Source organism: Rhipicephalus microplus, chromosome 8 (genome assembly GCF_043290135.1).
Source record: "Rhipicephalus microplus isolate Deutch F79 chromosome 8, USDA_Rmic, whole genome shotgun sequence".
In the NCBI taxonomy this organism is placed as follows: Eukaryota; Metazoa; Arthropoda; class Arachnida; order Ixodida; family Ixodidae; genus Rhipicephalus; species Rhipicephalus microplus.
In genome coordinates this window covers 127,583,131-127,603,850 of record NC_134707.1, presented here as the reverse complement: position 1 = coordinate 127,603,850, position 20,720 = coordinate 127,583,131, and the positions used below count along the sequence as shown (strand labels likewise).

The window sequence follows — 20,720 nt, the reverse complement described above, 5'->3', positions numbered from 1 at the left end:
TTAGTTCATGTAACACCATTCCTATTTTCTTAAAATCACGCTGCCTGCTAATTGGAACACCCAAGCATCGACTTTACCTCTCGTATACCTTAGCCGACATTCCCGAATGAGCACGATGTTATACAAAAGCGTAAAACCATTTTTCCACGCAACATGCAAGCGAAGCCAACATTGCGGCAGCCTTTTGCACCTTACGAAGGAGAGTCGCGGTGCAGAGACAAATGTGGGCCACGCCCACCCCTGGAAACAGCTCGCCCCAGGTGTTTGGGACGGCTGGAGAGAACGCCGTCACGCGCCCACCATCGCAGAGGCCATGACTAGTAGTAGTAGCTGCACCTAGTATTTAGAGCACTCACTGGATTGCATTGTGGCTCTCACACGGCAAATACGAAGGCACAGACACGGTATGTAGTGCGTGTGGAGAGGAGGAGGAAACGGCTGATCATTTGATAATGTTCTGTAAAGGGCTCCACCCTATAGTCGAAGATATTGGCACGGAATTTTTCGAAGCTTTGGGGTTTACGGACAGTGAAGGCAAAATAGACTTTAAACGGGTAGAAATAACCGGGAGGAGGCTAACTGATTGATGGCTGCAATCGAGGCGCGAGTGAAATTCAATCCTTAAACCCACAGGGATACTAATTAACTTTATGGCTAGGTGGCTTGAGCCATCACCCGATCTAAAGGGCACAGCCGGATACATCTATTTATCCATCCGGCTAACACTAGGATTGTTCAATAGATGGTGCTGCGGCGCTCGCTCCACTAAAGTGCTTCAGTGCACGTGCGGGCATCAAGGCACCCTACGCTCCACTCCGATGAGTGTTCTCGTGTGATAGGAGACCGCGTTCGCTCTTGCGTTAAAAAGAGTTCGCTCTTGGCACGCTTCGTATTTCGCCGGCAGTCTGTGTGTTTTGAGTATGAGCGACGAAGACAAGGCGGTGAAGCGGAGAGCTGTGAAACGGCTGCCGCGTGCGCGCCCTCTTTACATGATTCTCGACTGGGCAAGATTCACGGAGGATTCATGGTTTAGCAATGAACCCCCAAAGCTTCTCCCACTCATCATCCTTCACGCAGGAATATATATGTTGTGATATCTTAAAAATATTTTATTATTTCTGCAATGAAATGCTCTGTACAAGACACCAATAGCGACAAGCGAGCATCATTTTTCAGGATGCTCTTGCCACTCATTATGGAAGCAGCGGAAAGGTATCTTGAAGATCAGAGCAAAGGAAACGCAACTATCATCGCCTCTCTGCAGCGTGATGGAAAGTTGAGCTTTAAGGAAACATTCACATTCATATTTGACGTCATCGTCACGGGCTCAGACACGGTGAGTTTGAGAAGTTTGTACAAAACAATCCATTTATTTACCAAAACTTCATAATGCCCTTGCGGAAATTCTCTCAGTTATTCATCATTTTAACTGGTGTGCGTAAACAAAGCTTCCGGAGTTGAAAATAACTATGATTTTGTACTGTCTAAGCATGACAGAGTTCCATTAAAAGACTTGAAAGACGCTGTTTGTATTGAGTGAAGAGGAGAGCTGCAAAGGTACTTTGAATTGCACCGCAATGCGGTGCAATATACTCAGGCAAGAAGTGTTGAAGATACGAATCCAAGATACTTCCGGATGCAGTGCAATCGATGCAATATTTACCAGTGGTATCTTAAGATGCTTCGATCCACCTGCAATTGTGCTATTTTACATCTATATGAAAAAAGGAGCATTGGGTCTACTCACAAAGATATTTATTTCCAAAATTGTTAGTGCGGTCAACTCTGTTAACTTTTAATGCAGCTCGTGCCCTTTGGTATCCCAAATATTTTTCCGTTCTAGCTCAAAGCATACTAATTTCATACCAGAGCAATCTATACACTTTGGCCGTTTAGTACGACAGCTCTTTCTTTATACAATGCGCTGAAAGTGGCTTCTGCTTGACACTTTTCTTAACTGATTGGTGGCGCTAGTTTAGTTCACTCGCTTTTAAATCACTAGTTATCATCACTTGCAAGAACGTAATTAATAAACATACACATGATGATGCAAATACTACTGTGGATTAACCTTATTCGTAAGTGCATTCCTCGTCTTCGTAATATCGCATCACCTGAAGAATCTAGAGCAGCAATGACACCTGTAGCGAACTTTTTTTGGCACGCATCGCATGAAAACAAGAGCGTCTGGGCTCAAAATTTTTTAGAACATAGAACTGCAATACTTTCTCACATTCCAGTTATTTTCTGGAGCAAACCGTTCGTTAGCAACACATTCGCGAACACGCCATATTTCACTATTTATTTTGCGAGTGAACTTGTGCCATTCAGTAACATCTATAATGTATTGTAGTGACTTGAAGCGTCGCAGCATAAAGTGCAATTCACAGCATTACAACTGCTGGCTCTTACATACAGGTATTTAACAGTAAAAAAATAAAGTAACCTTTACCGTGACCCAGGAAAAATTAAACGAGTATATCTAACTGGAATCGCCATGTGGTTTCATATTCAACAATAACGGTGAATAAGTACACAGGTCTATTTCTGTAAGTAAAATTCAATATTAAAAAGCAGGTGGTTTACCACACTGAATGAAACCAATGGCGAACAGTGTACCGGCATGTGGTGCTCGTCTTGTTATGTCATTTTGTATAGTGAATAAAACGGCGAACAGTTAACCGGCATGCACTGCTCTAAGGTAATTTACATGGCATATAATGGGTTGTTGATGCCGATGATGAAAAATAATTACTTCTAGAAGTTATCCTGAGGGAGGGTGGGGAGTGGTCCTTAGGGGCCGCCCCATACAAACAACGCTCCACCACCGGCTGCTCTGACCTGACGGCAGCCGAGCAGGGCTTCCTACCAGTTTTCCCGGAAAAGATTTGGTAGAAGGGTGAAGCTTGGAGTATTTCGGCAAGTTCTTACCATGTGAAAAATATCACATGAATTTTCCTCACAGCACGGGCCTTTCCTCGTGCAAGTGGGCTCGAAGTGTGTAAAGATTACCAGCCGCAATAGAGTTTTGTTGTGAAGGTGAAGGAGGATTCGGTTTGAATGGTCAATTATGCAACATTTCAAGTTTTATTTTCAGGTCCAGTGCGCTTCGTCCCAAAGTTCAGGGCATTTGAAATTGAGTGATTCATTTTTTTCGCTGGCGTACGTGTTTCGCAGTCAATATTTTGCGTCTTTTAACGAAAGTGCGTGAAATATAAAAAATAGAAATGCACGCATTCACATGAAGTGATCGGTGATGAGTTAAAAAAACACGGTGCTGAGGTCTGTAATGTTACGTTGAAGTTGCCGACTAGTATGCAGAATGAACAGATGGATGAATGCACTGGTGGACGGACGAATGGACAGATGGAAGGCGCAGCTGCGTTAGTCTATTGTCAACCCAATACGTACGCATATGCCTTGCGCACACATGCTACGACTCTCCACTGCGGAAAAGGTTTGAAGCTAAATCGTCCCAGTGAGGTTTTAAGGTGCTTTGTCCATAATAACGTGAGTGCCATGATGGGATACGTACTGCACCACTCTCATACGTGCTTCGAGCAAAACAGTCATTGCGCACACGATCAGCCTCTTACGTACGATGGCGATTGCTTTACGTGTAGGGGTGTCGGAAATAATGACGCAGCAACGGCGCTCACACCGCTAGTGTGTAGACGCCACTTGTTTCGCTCGAAGCACTTTTGAGAGCGCCGCATTATAGCAGTATGCAAGCGCAACAGCATGGCCATATTTTTCTTTTTGTTTTTCTTAGGGGGGTTTAACGTCGCAAAAACCACCGTCTGATTATGGGAGACGCCGCTGTCAAGGACATGGAAAATTTCGATGACCTGGGGTTCTGTACCGTGCCCGCAAGTCTAAGCACAGGCGCCTTAAGCCTTTTTACTTTCTTCAAAATTAGTGGTCACATTTTTTGGCTGTCGTATAAGGCAGAAAAGAAATCACTACGGAACGTGTAGCCTTACACAAACTAAAAAAAACTATCAATCGTTTCGAAATGCCCTATACAACAGAACAAAGCATACTTGGCCCTGCAGTGAAGTTTAGAAATGCTGCAAAATTTGTCTAGATGATTGCACGCAGTATGAAATAGCCTGACAAAATCCACGTTATGGGATATCAAGGTGTTGGTCTTATAGAGTTTCTGGTGACCACCTTTTCGTAGATAATTAGTTTTAATTACGTGAACTGCACAGTATAACTTAACTCAAGCTGCACCCCTAAAAGCTAGGACAACAGAACCTGATATATCGTTTGCTTAGATAGTAAAGTAGGGCAATACAATGAAGCTCAGTGCCGATAGAAAACAGCATAAAAGGGCTCATGGGCATACTTATTGAAAAAGCAATATGTTTGTACCATATTCGTTATTTACGTTATTGAAGTTCTCTTATAACACTCATTGTGGAAATAGAAACTGAATTTCGATTTTTACTAAATCACAAGCATAATTTTTCGTACTGCACAGTATAGGCCCGTTCTTATTATTTTACCGTTGGCCACAATATCGCCCTGACGTAACTGCAACCTCACATGGATTGCAGATAGGTAAACAACAGCAGGGACGCAGACAGCACAAAATAAGAATAAACAGGAGAATGCAATTATTTAGTAGGTTGAAACACACATCTAACAATAAAAAGACGGAAAAACAGTGGCCATAGATTTGTATGAAGTGCGAACGAAAAACAGCTCAGAGGGCACTTGTGCTTACCAATACCAATAAAGGAACCGCTTACGTTAACAATAAAGGAACCTCTTGAATAATTTTGCAGAGAGAAGAACGGTGAAGAACGACAGAGTATCTTCTATCACGTAAATGCATCTCCTGTTGCAAAAAAACGGGTGGTGCTATAGCGGTTTACATATATTTGCATAAAAATCTAGAAATCGTCCTCACAACACACAACTCAAGCACTCATTAATGAAGCTCCTCCAAATTGCTGGTGTTTTAATACCGTGAGATGCAAAGCAACCCACGTCTTGCAACCTGCGCACTTTGTAACAAAGCAACATGTAATAGAAAGTCTAAAACAGGCTATATAGTGGCATAAAATTTTGATCTAATTGAAGTACGCAGCATAACGCAGTAGCCACGAACAAGCGTCATGGCAGCGAAACAAAAAAAAAACAGGAAGAAAACACCGAGAAAACAAAACGATGGTTGCGCGTAGACGTTCGCGCGCTTGTTCTTACCGAGATTGCTCAAGTGATATCCCGTGACGTAAACACCTAGACGTAATCATCTCTGCCATTAGTGTTATTCGCAGTGTCACCTTTAGACTCAGAGTTCAGCTGACGCTTACTTTTTCGTTTGGTGGCGTTTGTATCGTACTCGTATACCGCAGGAGTATGGACATTAGCGTGTGTTGGGCTCAAACTTCGTGCGTTCCCCGAATACCTTATGTTACCCACCCCGTGGCCGGCGACCCTTCGCCAACAAGGAAGCAGAGCCACCGGAATGCGGGACGATGACTGTCTGCTGGCCACAAAGAACGCGACAACTCCCGTGCCCCAAGGGGTGCAGTTATGGCGCCTTACAGGAGACCAAGCCAGGCTGCAGGTGGCCGGTACACGTGGAAGGTACACGTGCGCGTCCGCCGGACAATCAGAATCAGCGGAGGTGACGGCATTGGTGCACGGGCCAATTGTATTGACGGCCTGTCAGTCCGGCATTGCGGGAACTTACTCGGAGGCGCTTTTCCATGACCTGGCAACGCCCGTCGTCGATCATTCCGGGAACCAGTGTGAAAGAAACCTGAGCGACGGCGGAGAACCGATGGGTGGGCAAGAGGCGGTGGGTCTTCGAGGTTGTGGCGAGGAGAGATACATCCGTGCGTTCCGATTGGACTGTAAGAGTGGTGCGTTACGATTGGACTGTAGGAGTGGTTGAATGGGGAGGCAGGGGATAAAACCAGGGATGCAGGGACAGAAAAATAAAAGAAGCGAATAAACGTCTCTATATCCAGATGATGTCGGAGCGGTCGTTTCCTCAAGGTGCCAGCAGATGAAAAGTTCTCGTCTTCGGCTTCCTTGGCGGCAGCAGCAAATGTCGCGCAACAAGCGAGAGGCGAGTGGAAAGAACCAAACGGAACGTAACTGGCGCACTCGGCAGGATCTGCATGGCTAAACTGAGGAAGACAGCGGGGAGCGACATCGGACGAGACTGACGACAACCACCTTCAACTGACTACCACGCTGCGGGATCAACGAAGCAAGGCTAGTCCACCGGATTCCGAGGAGAAAGAGCGCACCGCAAGGCTACTTCAGGCGGGTACCTCTTGAATTTCTGTTGGGCGCAGGCGATGACAAAGCATTACAGCTTGCGAGACAGAGAAAGGGACAACTCGGAAATGAACAGGGACGGGGCAGGAAACTTTCAGGCGTTGGGAGTCGCCGACAGCGGCACGGGGGGTCATGGTAGTGGCACGTCAGATGCGGCGTCGAAACAGCAACTACCGCTGCTTCAGCTTCAAGTAAAAATTGCTGAGGCGGAAACGGAGAGGCAGCGCTTGATGCTGGAAAGCCAGTGGCTACGAGCCCGTAATGGGGCAGAGTCCAACGAGAGCGATGACAGCGTATCGCTTGGCGGAAGGTCAGAGGAAGACAGGCGACTGAAATTCGCAAGCTTGTTAATGGGTGCACTGGCACCAATGCCAAACCAAGAGGCGCTTGCGCCAATGTGGTTCGAGGATGTTGAGGCAACGCTCGAGTCGTATGAAGTTCCGAGCGAATGGTGGGCCGGGCTAGTTTTGCCACAGTTGAGTGAAAGGGCACGCGGGCTGCTGTGCAGGCTTACAGCAGAGGAGCGCAAAGCTTATTTATTTTATTTTATTTGTAGATACTGCAATCCCAAATGAGGGATTATAGCAGGGTGGGAAGTACAATCATAAATATTCCTAGGTGAACAAGAACAAAAATACGGAAGCAAAGTACAGTTCTCGGAAATTACAAAAAAAGGAAAAACTGATATACAAAATTCACAAATACATGATCAACCATGGCGACAAAATACAATTCAAAATGTAGAGGATAGTAAATATTCCAGAAACAGAGTCACATACGCAAGGATTGGAAAGAAACACGGGTGATAATTCTACACAATTTCAAATATATACACATATATACATACATATACATACACACATATGCACACATATATATTATGCAGTTAAACACAAGGCAAACTTTTCAAGTGATGGCTGTAAAACAACGTCATTAGTTAGGTTGTTCCATTCCACGACTGTTCTCGGGAAAAATGAATACGTGAAGCAGTTATTGCGTGTTTGAAAGGGCGTAATGGAGAGGTTATGGCGATGCCTTGTCGGATACCCAGAGGAGAAAGACAATAATTTGCTAGTGTCTATCTTATAGTGGTTCTTAATTAGTTGATATAAAAATTTGAGACGAGAAATTCGGTTTCTTTCAGTTATTGGTGGAAGATTAGCTCTCGCTAGCAGTGCACTAACAGATGTGCGACCATAACTGTTGTATATAAAACGGGCTGCCTTTCTTTGTATTTTTTCAATCTTCTTTTTATTAGTCAACGTAAAAGGATCCCATATAACGACTGCATAATCTAGAATGGGTAGAACTGTTGATTTGTACGCCAGCAAGTGCACAGTGGGAGTGGAGTGCTTGAGAACTCTCCTAAGAAATGAAAGTCTTGTGTTAGCACAAGCTGCAACATAATCGATATGTTTATTCCACGTCAAGTTGTTTGTAATGTAAACCCCTAGATACTTGTAATACTGCAACTTAGCAAGGTATATATTGTTACAGCAATATTGGAACAAGAGGGGCTCTTTTTTGTGTGAAATGCGCATAAATACGGTTTTTTCAAAGTTTATGGGCATCTGCCAACTGTCGCACCAAAATTTAACTTTTTGAAATGCGGCATTTAACTTTATTTGGTCATTAGAATTTTTTACCTCGCAGTAAATAACGCAGTCGTCTGCATAGAGTTTTATGTTAACGGGTATGTCATTCACAATGTCATTTATATATAAAAGAAAAAGAAGCGGTCCAAGTACCGAACCCCGGGGGACGCCAGATTCCACAGAAACCCTCTCAGAGCATTTATCTTTAAATACAACATATTGCTGACGGCTATGAAGGTAAGATAAAATCCATTTAGTTAACTGCTTGTTTTTGAGTATGTTGTCTAGTTTGAAAATTAATTTTTTGTGAGAAACCTTATCAAACGCCTTTGAAAAATCCATAAAAATCGCGTCAGTCTGCTCACCATTAATTATTGTCAAAGCAAAATCGTAAACGGTCTGAACTAATTGGGTACAAGTAGAGTAGCCTCTTCTGAATCCATGTTGAGACTCGGATAGGGCATTATGGGCAGTTAAAAATACCGAAATATGATTATGAACTATATGCTCGAGCAACTTACAAACTGTTGACAATAGTGATATTGGCCTATAATTACTAATTTCATCTTTCTTACCCTTTTTATGAAGTGGTTTCACTTTGGCTGTTCTCCAATCGATTGGCAGCTGTCCTTCTTTCAACGATTTTGTAAAAAGAATGCAAAGATATTTGGCGACCCATTCAGCGTACCTTTTGAGAAAAGCATTGGGCATTTCGTCAGCACCACCAGATTTTTTTACATCAAGTTTCAAGAGCATGTTGAAAATTCCCTTTTCACTTACGGTAATGTCAGGCATCGGCGGTAATGGTGACACAAAATTAGGCAGTTTTCCATCATCATTAGTAAAGCAGGACTGAAACTGCCTATTGAATGCATTTGCAATTTTTGTGGCATCAATAATTTGGACACCATTAATGGTAAAAGCATCCACATCAGTATAAGACGGGGAAATTGCTTGCCAAAACTTCTGCGGTGAACTAGTAATGAAACTAGGTAACGAAACTGAAAAATATTTATCTTTGTCAGCTGCAACTTGTGTTTTAACTTTGTGAGACAAATCTGAAATTTTGGATTCCAGGTTTACGCAGTCGCCTACAGATCGACGTTTTTCTTTAACCTCTTTAATTTTCTCTGCAAATGTATAGTAGAACGACTTATGTTAAGCTTAAGTAAAGCATTTTGGAGGGTCTCAGGCTTTCGGCGGCGGAGTACAAGAGGCTGTTTGCGGGATCGAAAAAGGGAGAAAGGGAGTCCTGGGATCAGTTTGCCGTGTGCCTTGAAAATTATTTCGACTATTAGGTCCAGAGTTCAAAGGTAGGCCCGTTCGAGGAACTCAAGCAACTAGTCGTCGCGGATCGCTTGAAAGAATGTTTGAGCCCGGAAGCGAGGGCACATGTCATTTGTAAGCAACAGGAGTCCTTTTAGCTGCACAGTGGTGTGGCTAGGCTCGCGGAGAGATTCGAGGAGAGCGAAAAGTGCAAGGCAGCACAAAAGAAGGCAAATGTAGAGGAGTGGCAAAAGAAAGCTAAAACAGCGGTAGATACACCCAAGAACGGAAACGGGAAAAGGCGATGTTTTGAGTGTAAGGGTGCCGACCAGGTTGCCAGGAATTGCCCCAATAAGGGCTCAGGTGCAAGGCAAGGCACTAGGCCAGCAGGACAACAAAACGGTCCAGTGATCGCGAGGGTGACGGCTTCTGCATTCGGGTCAGAAATAGCAATGACAAACAGGTGGTCGCAGCGTAAAGAGCAGAAACAACCCTCACTGGAAACGGTAACGCTTAAGAGCTCAGGTGGATCATTAAACGCCGTGGTAGACTCAGGAGCGGAGGTGAGCGTCATCAGAAAGGCAGTGGTACCTGAGTACGATGGTACGGGTTCGCCGATAAAGTTGACGTGAGCGTTCGGGCAACAGGTAACCGCTGAGTTGGCTTACGTGCCGCTCATAGCTACTGAAGGAAGTCCTTACGTGACGTCCGAGGCGGTGCAGTCGGCCGTGCTTTGTGCAATGACAGATAAGCTGCTAGACGGCACCGACGCGCTGATCACGCCCAACGATTACGCACAGCTTCTCGAGGAAATGGCTAAACTAGACATAGTGTCAAACGAGTGTTCAGCAGTCGAAGAAACCGAAGCTATAGTAGAGCTGTCAGATGAGGCATGCGAGGAGCAATGGGCGATGGCAGGCGTCATAACCACGGAGAGCAACAGCAAAGGTTCCGAGCCGGTCAAAAGCAAACGACAGGAGTTTCGTGAGGCTCAGGAAGCAGACCCTCCATTGCGAGATGCTTGGGCGCAGGCAAAGGCCGGAACGCATGGCTTGGTCGTTCAAGACGAGCTATTGTATCATCAGGAACACCTCGCGCGTCACATCTGCAAACAGTTAGTGCTACCATCACACAGGCACAAAGAAGTGCTGAAAATGGCTCACGATTCACCATGGGCAGGTCATTTAGGAGAGCGGAAAACACTCCAACGAGTGAAAAGCTCATTTTACTGGCCGCAGATATCGTGAGATGTAAAGAAGTACTGTAGGTCATGCCATGGATGCCAGGTGAAATCGCCGACGAGGCAGATAGATAGGGTTCCGATATAGCCCCTGGCCTGGCCCAGCGCGCCGTTTCAGACAGTAAACATGGGCTGAATCGGTCCTATGGTACCCCCTTCGGTTAGAGGTCACCGCTATGCTCTTTGTGTCGTAGACTTACATACCAGATGGCCAGAGGTGGTATGCCTCCGTTCACTAACGGCAAAGGCTACATGTGACGCGTTACTGCAGATATTTTCTCAACACGGGGTGCCACAGACAATTTGCTCAGATCAGGGCACGAACTTTACGTCAAGGTTGACACAGGAGATGTTGCGTAGACTGGGGGCAACACCGAGATTTTACACGCCCGATCACCCGAAAAGCAACGGCTTAGTCGAGCGCTGGAACGGCACGTTCAAAAGAATGCTTTCTCACATAGTCAGCGAACATGAATGCGAGTGGGATAGGATGATTCAGTTTTTGTTATGGGCATATCGTGAGGTTCCACATGCGACTACAGGGCAGTCACCGTTCGAGCTCATGTACGGGCGGGTGCCGAACGGGCCCCTATCCATTCTCAAAAGGACTTGGTCAGGAGATTGGGAAGTGCCGGATCCATTAGGTATGCCAGCAGCGGAATATCTTGCGAAGCTCCGAAGTAGTTTGGAAGAAGCTAGCGAAGGAGCCGCCCGACAGAGTGAAGTCACTCACAAGGAGTACGTAGGACGCTATAACTTGAGGGCCACAGACAAACAGTTTGTCACAGGGAACCAAGTACTATGACTCGAGAAAGAAGGAGAGGGGAAGCTAGTGGCGATGTGGAAGGGACCGATCACAGTGGTCGCAAAACTGCGACCGTACAGTTATTTAGTTGAGCTCGAGGATGGTTCACGCAGAACCATTCACGCTAACAAGCTTCGCGCATATCACGCCCGAGTAACTGCAGTAGGAGTGATATTCGAAGGCGATCAGGAATTTTGAGAGGCTCCGGTCCCACCACGTGGGCTAGAGATGCCAGCGACGCTGCAGCTTGATGAGGTAGCACACCTGGAGCGCACACAGAAAGAACAGCTGCGAGACTTAATCGCGAGGCACCCGAGGGTATTCGCAAACAAACCCGGCAACTGCAAAGTGGGAATCCATAAAATACGATTCAAAGCAGGAGAGCAACCGAGGCGCGCATACCCATACAGAGTGCCGGTGGCGCTGGTGAACGAAGTAGAGAAGCAGGTAAATGAGCTCCAGCAGTGCGGATTGATATACCCGGTTGAAAGTCCGCACGCTTATCCACTGGTCTGTGTATCAAAGAAGGACGGTGGCATCCGCATCTGTTGCGATTACAGGAGACTCAACGAAATAACACAGACAGACACATTTCCAATGAGCGTGGCGACTGATCTGTTATACCAAGTAGCGAAGGCTAAGTACATAACTCTGCTAGACATGTTCAGGGGTTACTGGCAAATATCTCTCGACGAGGACGCACAGGTTTGTACTGCTTTTGCCACTCCCTCAGGCCAGTACGCATGGAAAGTGATGCCCTTTGGGTTAAAGAATGCCGCCAGTACCTATCAGAGGGTCATCAATAGTGTACTGGCTCCGCATAGACATTATGGTTGCGCTTACATTGACGATGTAGTGATATACTCTGAGAACTGGAACGAGCACCTGGAACATTTATACAAGGTGTTTGTGTCCCTAGCGAAGGCAGGGTTGACGCTCAACGTAAGCAAATGTCGGTTTGCACAACAAGAAGTAAAATTCTTGGAGGATCAGACAAGCACGGGGCAGATCCAGAGAAGGTCAGGGCGATAAAGGAGATCCCGGCTCCCGAAACAAAGGGACAGCTTCGTAGTTTATTAGGGCTAGCCAACTATTATAGGGACTACGTGCCCGAGTACTCCAAAGTCGTTATGCCTCTGACTAACCTAACTGGCCGACGTATTCCGCAGAAATTACCTTGGAATACGGAGGCACAGGAAGCTTTTGACAAGGTGAAAAACTGTCTAGTGAAGGCGTTGGCGTTGCAGGCATTAGACCCGGGGAAAAAATTTATCCTCGCCACAGATGCATCCGATTACGCCGTTGGTGCGTGCATGACACAGCAGAGTCTGGTGGGCAAGGAGCACCCTATCGCTTGACCTGATGGGCCACAATAGAAAAGGAAGCTTATGCAATCATTTGGGCAATGAGGAAGTTGGATGTTTGGCTGTTTGGCGCTAAAATCAAGGTGATTACCAATCATAATCCACTCAAATTTCTGACTCTAACCACTCCGCAGAGCGTTAGGCTGACACACTGGGCGTTGGCACTACAGAAGTATAACCTGGAAACTGAACACAATAAGGGGTGTCTAAACGCTAATGCCGACGCAATGTCGCGGTTAGTGACTCCTAACGATGACGCATAAAAGAGACGGCGAGTTGAGGGGGGTGCATGCTTTGTTGGCGCGTGCGCGCGACACAGTCAACGAGGTACGAGTGACTGTTGGTGCCTCACGTGTCGAGCCAGTGAACATGTGTGCATATGCGATTGTGTTTGTGTCGCATGTCATAGATACACTGCAACACAGTTGGAGGGGAGGTGTTGTGCTCGAACTTCGTGTGTTCCCCGAATACCTTATGTTACCCACCTCGTGGCCAGCGACCCCTCGCCAACAAGGAAGCAGGGCCACCGGAATGCGGGACGATTACTGTCTGCTGGCCACAAAGGACGCGACAACTCCCGTGCCCCAAGGGGTGCAATTATGGCGCCTTACAGGAGACCAAGCCAGGCTGAAGGTGGCCGGCATACGTGGAAGGTACACGTGCGCGTCCGCCGGACAATCAAAATCAGCGGAGGCGACGGCATTGGCGCATGGGCCAATTGTATTGATGGCCTGTCAGCCCGGCATCGCGGGAACTTACTCGGAGACGCTTTTCCACGACCTGACAACGCCCGTCGTCGATCATTCCGGGAACCGGTGTGAAAGAAACCTGAGCGACGGCGGAGAACCGATGAGTGGGTAAGAGGCGGTGGGTCTTCGAGGTTGTGGCGAGGAGAGATACATCCGTGCGTTCCGATTGGACTGTAAGAGTGGTGCGTTACGATTGGACTGTAAGAGTGGTTGAATGGGGAGGCAGGAGATAAAACCAGGGGTGCAGGAACAGAAAAAAGAAAAGAAACGAATAAACGTCTCTATATCCAGATGATGTCGGAGCGGTCGTTTCCTCAAGGTGCCAGCAGATGAAAAGTTCTCGTCTTCGGCTTCCTTGGCGGCAGCAGCAAATGTCGCTCAACAAGCGAGATGCGAGTGGAAAGAACCAAACGGAACGTAACTGCGTGGGTTCGGTTTTAGCGAGTCGCAGAGCCAAATTGACCGTCTCCTCACGTGACCAACGCTGCTCCACACGCGTGTCTGTGTGATGCAGCGCGGCTAGTACACGGCGTAGCACGGCAAGTACACAGTACTGCTCTCAAACAAGTCACAACAGTTTATTGCTTGCGGCAACACCAAAACGCAGCGCAGATCTCGCTGCTAAGGGCGGCTGGAAAGCAAAAGAGGCTTATCCACAACACGGGCTAAAGTACAACACAAGGGGTGCTACGAGCACATCTTCGTGAGCAAAAGGGTTTATGGTGACACGCCTCTGAAATAAACGTGCCCTCGCGACTTTTCGGCTTGCTCTCCTGATCAGTGACCACAGGGCCCGATCGCTCGAGTAAAGGCGATCTCCGATCACGCTGGCTTTGAGAGTTACAGGTCGGCGTAGGACGGCCCCGTGCGAAGACACCGCACCGCTTTTCGAAAAAAAGCAATGAATGGGCGCAAGGCGCCTTTGGCGAGTTCCAGTGAGCTTCGAAAAACAAAGGAGCTAACGGACGGAAAATAAAACCTATGCTCATATTTCGTGGTCCTCCGAGCATCTCTCACTCCCACCGGGCGCGCACTCAGAACGTTTCGTGAGACTCCGAGGGTGGCTTTACAGTCAATATCTGGTACGATTCAGCACTGGGCAAGAGTAGTTAACGTCACTCCCACTTGGCGACAGACCATGTTAGGACATGAAAACTGCTGAAATAGGCGCAAAAGCCCGTGCAATGGCGACGGGCTAGCCTCAATCCCCACTCGTTTCTACAAAAGCACTTTGTATCTCAACATATACGATACATTGTTGAATGTATCATAAATAGACATACTGAGTTTTTAGACGTATTGCATTAGAGAGACAAGATACCCAAGCGGTATCCAAAGCAGTGTCTAAGATACACGTATCTTCAAATACCACTCAGCAGTGATTGATGCCAACTACGAGTACAATACAATAGAATGCAAAAATTCTTAATAGAAAAGCTCAAACGTTGACCAGAAGCAAATTATTTAGAAATGATTTTATACACACATAGCGCGTCGGCCGATATTTCAACGATGGCGTGTCTTTCAAGTGTGCATCAACCGCTTCATATCCGTATTCTTAACATATGGAGGATGGTATAGCTTCGAGATCAAGAGTAGGATGTCACGGAGTAAGCAGGCCCCGAGCCTATCGCCTACTCAACTACTAGCTTCGCTTCAGTTCTCGTTGCACACATCCACCACGGCGAGAACAAACTAGTGACGGTGAGTGTATCCGTCCTCAAGAGCCAGGATTTTATGACCACCGGCACAAAATCGCACAAGATCCGCAACTGGCAAGTCGCCATCTTTCATCTGGCACGAATAATTTTGCGCTGGACTCCTTTTTCAAAGAGAAACAAATGTTTGAAAACCGTAAGCGGTGGTCACAACATTAAGCCTAGACGCGCCCCCGCGGCAGCGGCTCGGCGGACGCGCCAGCCGCGTTGGTGCCCGGTGCGCTGTGCGACGTGCCCTGCAAAGCGCCTCGCAGCGCAGCGAACTGGGCAGGGGCCCGATTCGCGGAGACGACCAACATCAATTCTGACGCACCAGACCATCTGGAGTGCATGAATGCTGACGACTTCGAACCCATGGACAATGTCGGGCCCAGCGACTCTACCCCCGGTGCGAGTGGTGTTGCCGAAGCGTCCAACAATACATGCCTGTGGCCATTCATACCTCACATTCCTTGGTTTCGGGTGATCGACGCTCGTCGAAAGAAGGTTCATGCCGAGGAGGTCTCCGCGACGCCACCAGCCACATTCCACCAACGCGAGCACAGACGTGGAACTCGCCGGACCCGCATGCCATGCCTTCCCGTAGAGGACCACAAGGTGATCTTTTGTATAAGCGGAGGCATATCTCTGCTACCAGAAGTGGTTTTAAGGGCGAACCTCCTTAAAGCGGCACCCGTTCGTCACTCGTTGTCGAAGTCGTAGTGAGTAACCAGTGTTACATTTTGACCTGCAAGGTGGTGCCGGTGGGAGATTACTCCTGTGCTTTGTTGAGGAATATAAAGTTCGCCGAGTGCGCGTTACCTAAAAGCAGAATGCTCCTGTCTCTCATTCCTCATTAGCAGCCATTGGCATGTACATTGAGCCCTATCTGACAAGAAAGAGATGCTACTTTATACTCGCTGGGTGTAACCTCCTTAGTTTTGAAAAGGTTTAACGAGCGTTGAGTCGATGTGCCATGAATACAATGAACTCATTTATACCATGAACTCGAGGTGGTTAAAGGTGGAAAGTAGATACGAAGCGCAAGCCGTAAGAAAGTAAAAGCCGAAGTCTCCTGTCTCTCATTTCCCATTAGCAGCCATTGGCATGTACACTGAGCACTATATGACAGGAAAAGGTTGCTATGTTATACTCGCTGGGCGTTACCTCCTTGGTTTAGAAAGGTTTAGCGAGCGTTGGGCCGCAGTGCCATGAATACAGTGAACTAGTATATACCATGAACTTGAGGTGGTTAAAGGTGGGAAGTTGACTCGAAGCGCAAGCCGTAAGAAAGTGTGCGTGTGCCACCTCTCGTTTAGTCCTTGGAATGTCCGCTGGATGGCGGTGCTTCTATATGGGGAATATTTGATGAAAAGATGCGAGATGGTGGTACTTTGGGTGTTGAATAGATGGACGAATGAACACACAGACATGCATGGATGGACGCAGGAACAGACGCAGGAACGGACGCAGGGGCGGATGCATGGACGAACGCAGGGACGGACGCATGAACAGACACATGCATGGACGGGTGGATGGACGCATGCACGGTCACACAGACGGACGCATGGGTGGACGGAAGCAAGAACGAATGGACGGACGAATGGTTCGCCCCACTCTCCATCATTCACTCCGTGGATATGCTGCCATTTTTACCCTTGCGCGCTGCTATACAAACCGCGCTCCGAGCCCCCTTGACCATGAGTGCGCGGATACGAGTATGCAAGGAGCAGAACATCGCCCTGATCAGCACCTCAGACCCAGACCTCGCGGTACAACTGTGCCATGTGCAGACGCTCAAGCTCGGCAGCAGATCGTTTGAAGTTTCCGCTTACCCAGATAATTCCTGCAAGGGAGTAATCACACGAGCCATCCCTTTACCCACAGAGGACGCCCTCATGAACGACACCGTCACTTATCCCCAAAGTATCAATATTATCTAAGCGCGACCATTCGGAACAAATCAAGCATGCCTCTACACCTTCTATGGAAAGCGTGTTCCCCAATACGTTGACTTCTAAGGCGTGGAATTTCGATGCAGACCTTTCCGACCAGTCACCCAAGTGTTCCACAGCTGCCTCAGAACTGGCCACCGACACGACGTCTGCCCATATGCACATGAACGCCGGTTCTCTACCTAGGCGAACACCATGATGGTTGCGACCCGCACTGTTTAACCTGTGGTTCCGACGAACACCCCACCATGGGTGTCCTACCTGGGTTTTCCAGCCCGACAAAGGAGATCTGGGCCCCATGTTTTGAGAAATAAACGCCAGCTCCTAGAAAAGCCCATTGACCCTCCACTGAAACAACTTTCTGAACAATTGGCACCAAAGAACCAACTTCGCAGCAGTCCTCAGCACGTCAGCAGCGAAGGCCACGGTAGAAGTGCTTGATTCAAGCGCTGAAAAACCCCAAAGCGTGGAAAGCAGACCTCGCAACCTATTGAACCCCAAGCACCTCCACCCATCCAGGCATCTGCGCATTCATCCAGGAACTACCAACCACCTTCTTCGCAGTGCAGTGCGAAAAGCTGCAATACGTGGCCAGTACTCCCGCAACGACAGCCCACCAATGCACCTGGCTTGGAGGTCAGGGCAGCGGCCTCGAGTTCATCTGGCTTGGTTGCAGGAGGTCACCTAGATCAACCCCACAGTCGCAGCTACAGCGACGGCAAGACCCCCTGGCCGACCCTGGTAAGTCGCCCGTGGAGCAGGCCTCCCAAAATCCTTCACAATCAACACCACCCCATTTATCAGCCCTCGTTCAACAGACGTGTGCCCAGTATTTCCAAACCCCAGAATTCACTCAAGGCCTCACACGACTAGTTCTAAAGTTCGTAAGTGATAGCCTCGAGGCTGTTAAAACCCAAGTGATTACCGAACAAGACGAGGCCCTCCAGAGAATAGAGACCACGTTTAGTCACTGCATGGAAAAAATTGAGGCTGCAATTAATCACCTGTACTATATGGAATCTCAACCATCAGAAACCCATAAGCATAAACAACGCTAATCTGCCACCGCTTCCTTTCAGCACACGGAGCAAATTAACAGCTCACAATCGGGATTTTCCTCTCCCATAACGACCCAACATGGCGAATTCTTGTAATCGACAAAATCCCGGCTGAGCAGGTTTGCCTTCTCCATCCAGAAAACAAAATTCATCTGATATCAACATATGGAAGTGGAATTGTAGAAGCATCAGAAAGAAACACTCAATTGGCCGCTGTTGCGACTCCGGGTCCTGCGGGTCTCAGTTTGGTAGTGGGCCCCCGTCCTAGGACCCCTCGTCGAACAAGTCAGATGAGGCGCTCGTAATAACGACAACGATTTATTTGCATGGTTAGTAACTGAGAAGAAGAACGAGAAGTCAAGAACTGTACATGAGAGCTGTTGCACTGTAGAACTTGTAGAACATCAAAATACACAAGAGTTTTCTGTTTATATAGCGCCACGTTGCCAACGCTGGGCTCACTGTCCGCGGCTTCAGCCAATACGGCGCTCCATGGTCTAGATGCTCCACCCACGAAGGAGAGGAAAAACACCACACAATTCATCTGGAGAGGACACAGTCCGCACGATGCCCAAATATGGTCGCCAAAGCACTGCACCAAAGTTTTCGCACACGTCACCAAGTTTCACGCACGTCGGATGATTTTGGTTTCCAAGATTCTTCAGGCAGCTGGGTGAGGTTTGAAAAACCGGCTGCCAGTACACGTGTCAAATTTGCTTGACTGTTTGGGTAGAGCAATGTCGTGGTGGGCCCGCATATCGTCAAAATATGCCATTCCATTCAGCTGATCCTATGGAGAAAGGGGGAAGGAGGAGTGGTCGACTAATCCCTCGTCCTCGAGGCGAGCTCCGGCAAGGGCTGCAGTACATAGTGCATTATCCTTTTCTTCACCCCCACATTCCATTCCTGGTTGTTTGCCAGAAGCTGTGGCTTAGCTGCGAATATCCTCGTTTGCCTGAAAAGCTTTGCATAGAGTCGAGCTCACAATGGCCTTTCTTGGCTCGTGTGCCTTCCTTGCGCAGACCGGTCCTGGCCCCTTTTCACGTTTTGCTGACAGGAAACCAACCCGTCTTGACAGCACACCCTCGCTTGGAATGCGTCGAAATATTTTCGCCCCTTTCAGAAAGGCCGAAAAACTTCAATATTGATGGCGGTCGTAACAGTCTCTCGCGCGGTGGGGTGAAGATATCGATGGGCTGAGGTTTGCAGCCACAGTTAGGAGAGGTCAGCGCTGACGTCTGGTCTAGTGAAGGCTGTCCTTGATGAAGTAGTGACTACCCACTTCATTTTAACTCCACAGACATCACATACGCATATGAAACACAACCACGCACCTAGTGAGCGCCAGACTATTCTGTCTAACCCCACCAGGCATATTTACCTTTTTACAACAAATCAAAAGAAGTACACTAGTTATTCTAAATTCCTCTCCTACTTTTGAGTGAAACAGAATAACAACACTGGAAGCACACCGAACCTGAAACCTTGGATAGCGGTGTCTTCAATGTACCCACCATGAGTTCAACGAACTGTAAAACGCAACAAAACAACAACAGAACCTAATCAATGGTCCTCGTCTAGGTCAGGAAAAAGAGTATTTCAGAACTCTCGAGAATGCCGTTCGCTCCAAGGACAGCGACTTAAACACTCAGCGTTGCGATGGAGTATCCCTCTTCCCCAAACGTATGTTGAACGTACACTGTTTCAAAACGAGGCTTCAACACAGCAGGCGGCCATTCTTATAGAACAAATGCAGTAGCTCCGAGAGAGGACAATGCTCCACCTCGATAAAACTCAACTGGTAATCTAGTAAGCTAGTTTTCCAAGCTGCCTTCACTAGGCTTTTCCACCACCTAAACAGGACTCTTTCAAAACAACGAAGAGCTCAAAACAAATAATTCTCACATGAGTTCCGTTTACGCACAAAGAAAAACTTAAGTCTTCGTGCAGTTCCCTGCGGACGCTATAACCCAAGCTCAAACGTTACCGTTATTCACGTCTTTAGTAGGACACACCTTGACAGACTCAAATCTTTCAGATTAGAGTTATCTGCATCCTATAAATGTCCGAAATGTGGCTCTAACCTCGACTTTCGGTAACGCGTAACGCTCCGCTTAAACTATCGCACGATACCCAAGCAAAAAACTGAAGTGACGGAGCTAAACCTTGCGTAATAGTCTTGTTTGGTTAATGTTATATTATCAAGCCAGACGCTTGGATAAAGAACGCGCTAGGTTCTTTTAGGTCCTTTAGCCCTTTTCGCACTTATAGAGCGCTGTAACATCTCCCGACTAACCTACGCAGCCGTACCATCTAAAAATCTTCTAAATGCGCGTTTGTTTGCAAATGTTCACAAAAACCACAACATACCACGTTCGGCACGAACCGTTTGAAACCAGTTTTTTTTTTACCTTCCTGACAAACGAAAACTTTACTTCAAAGGATCGAAAGTAGAAGAGTATTCAAATAATTACCTTCCAGAACTCTACAGGTCGCATTCTGCAAAAACTTGCAATTGACCTTCACGCTTTCAGCCTTGCACGTGGCGGTCACGTTCTCTGCAGCTTTCGCGATCGCCACAGGCCACAATGAGCGCGAGCTCCTAGCCCAACTTTGCTATCTCGCCTCAATCGTGATTTTGAGCGGCTTTCTTCGTAACACCGAAGATTCCTGAAGTGCAGGTGAAAG

The 20,720-nt window shown here is 47.5% G+C and overlaps 1 protein-coding gene across 1 annotated transcript in view; it reads left to right on the top strand.

Annotated features, from left to right (window-relative positions):
• Positions 1–20,720, top strand: part of LOC119165485 (putative cytochrome P450 301a1, mitochondrial) — a 128,762-nt gene that overhangs the window by 30,235 nt on the left and 77,807 nt on the right. The window contains exon 5 of the mRNA XM_075872592.1: positions 1,177–1,336. Within this exon, the coding sequence (XP_075728707.1) occupies positions 1,177–1,336 (160 nt within the window). The remainder of the gene's footprint in view (positions 1–1,176; positions 1,337–20,720) is intronic.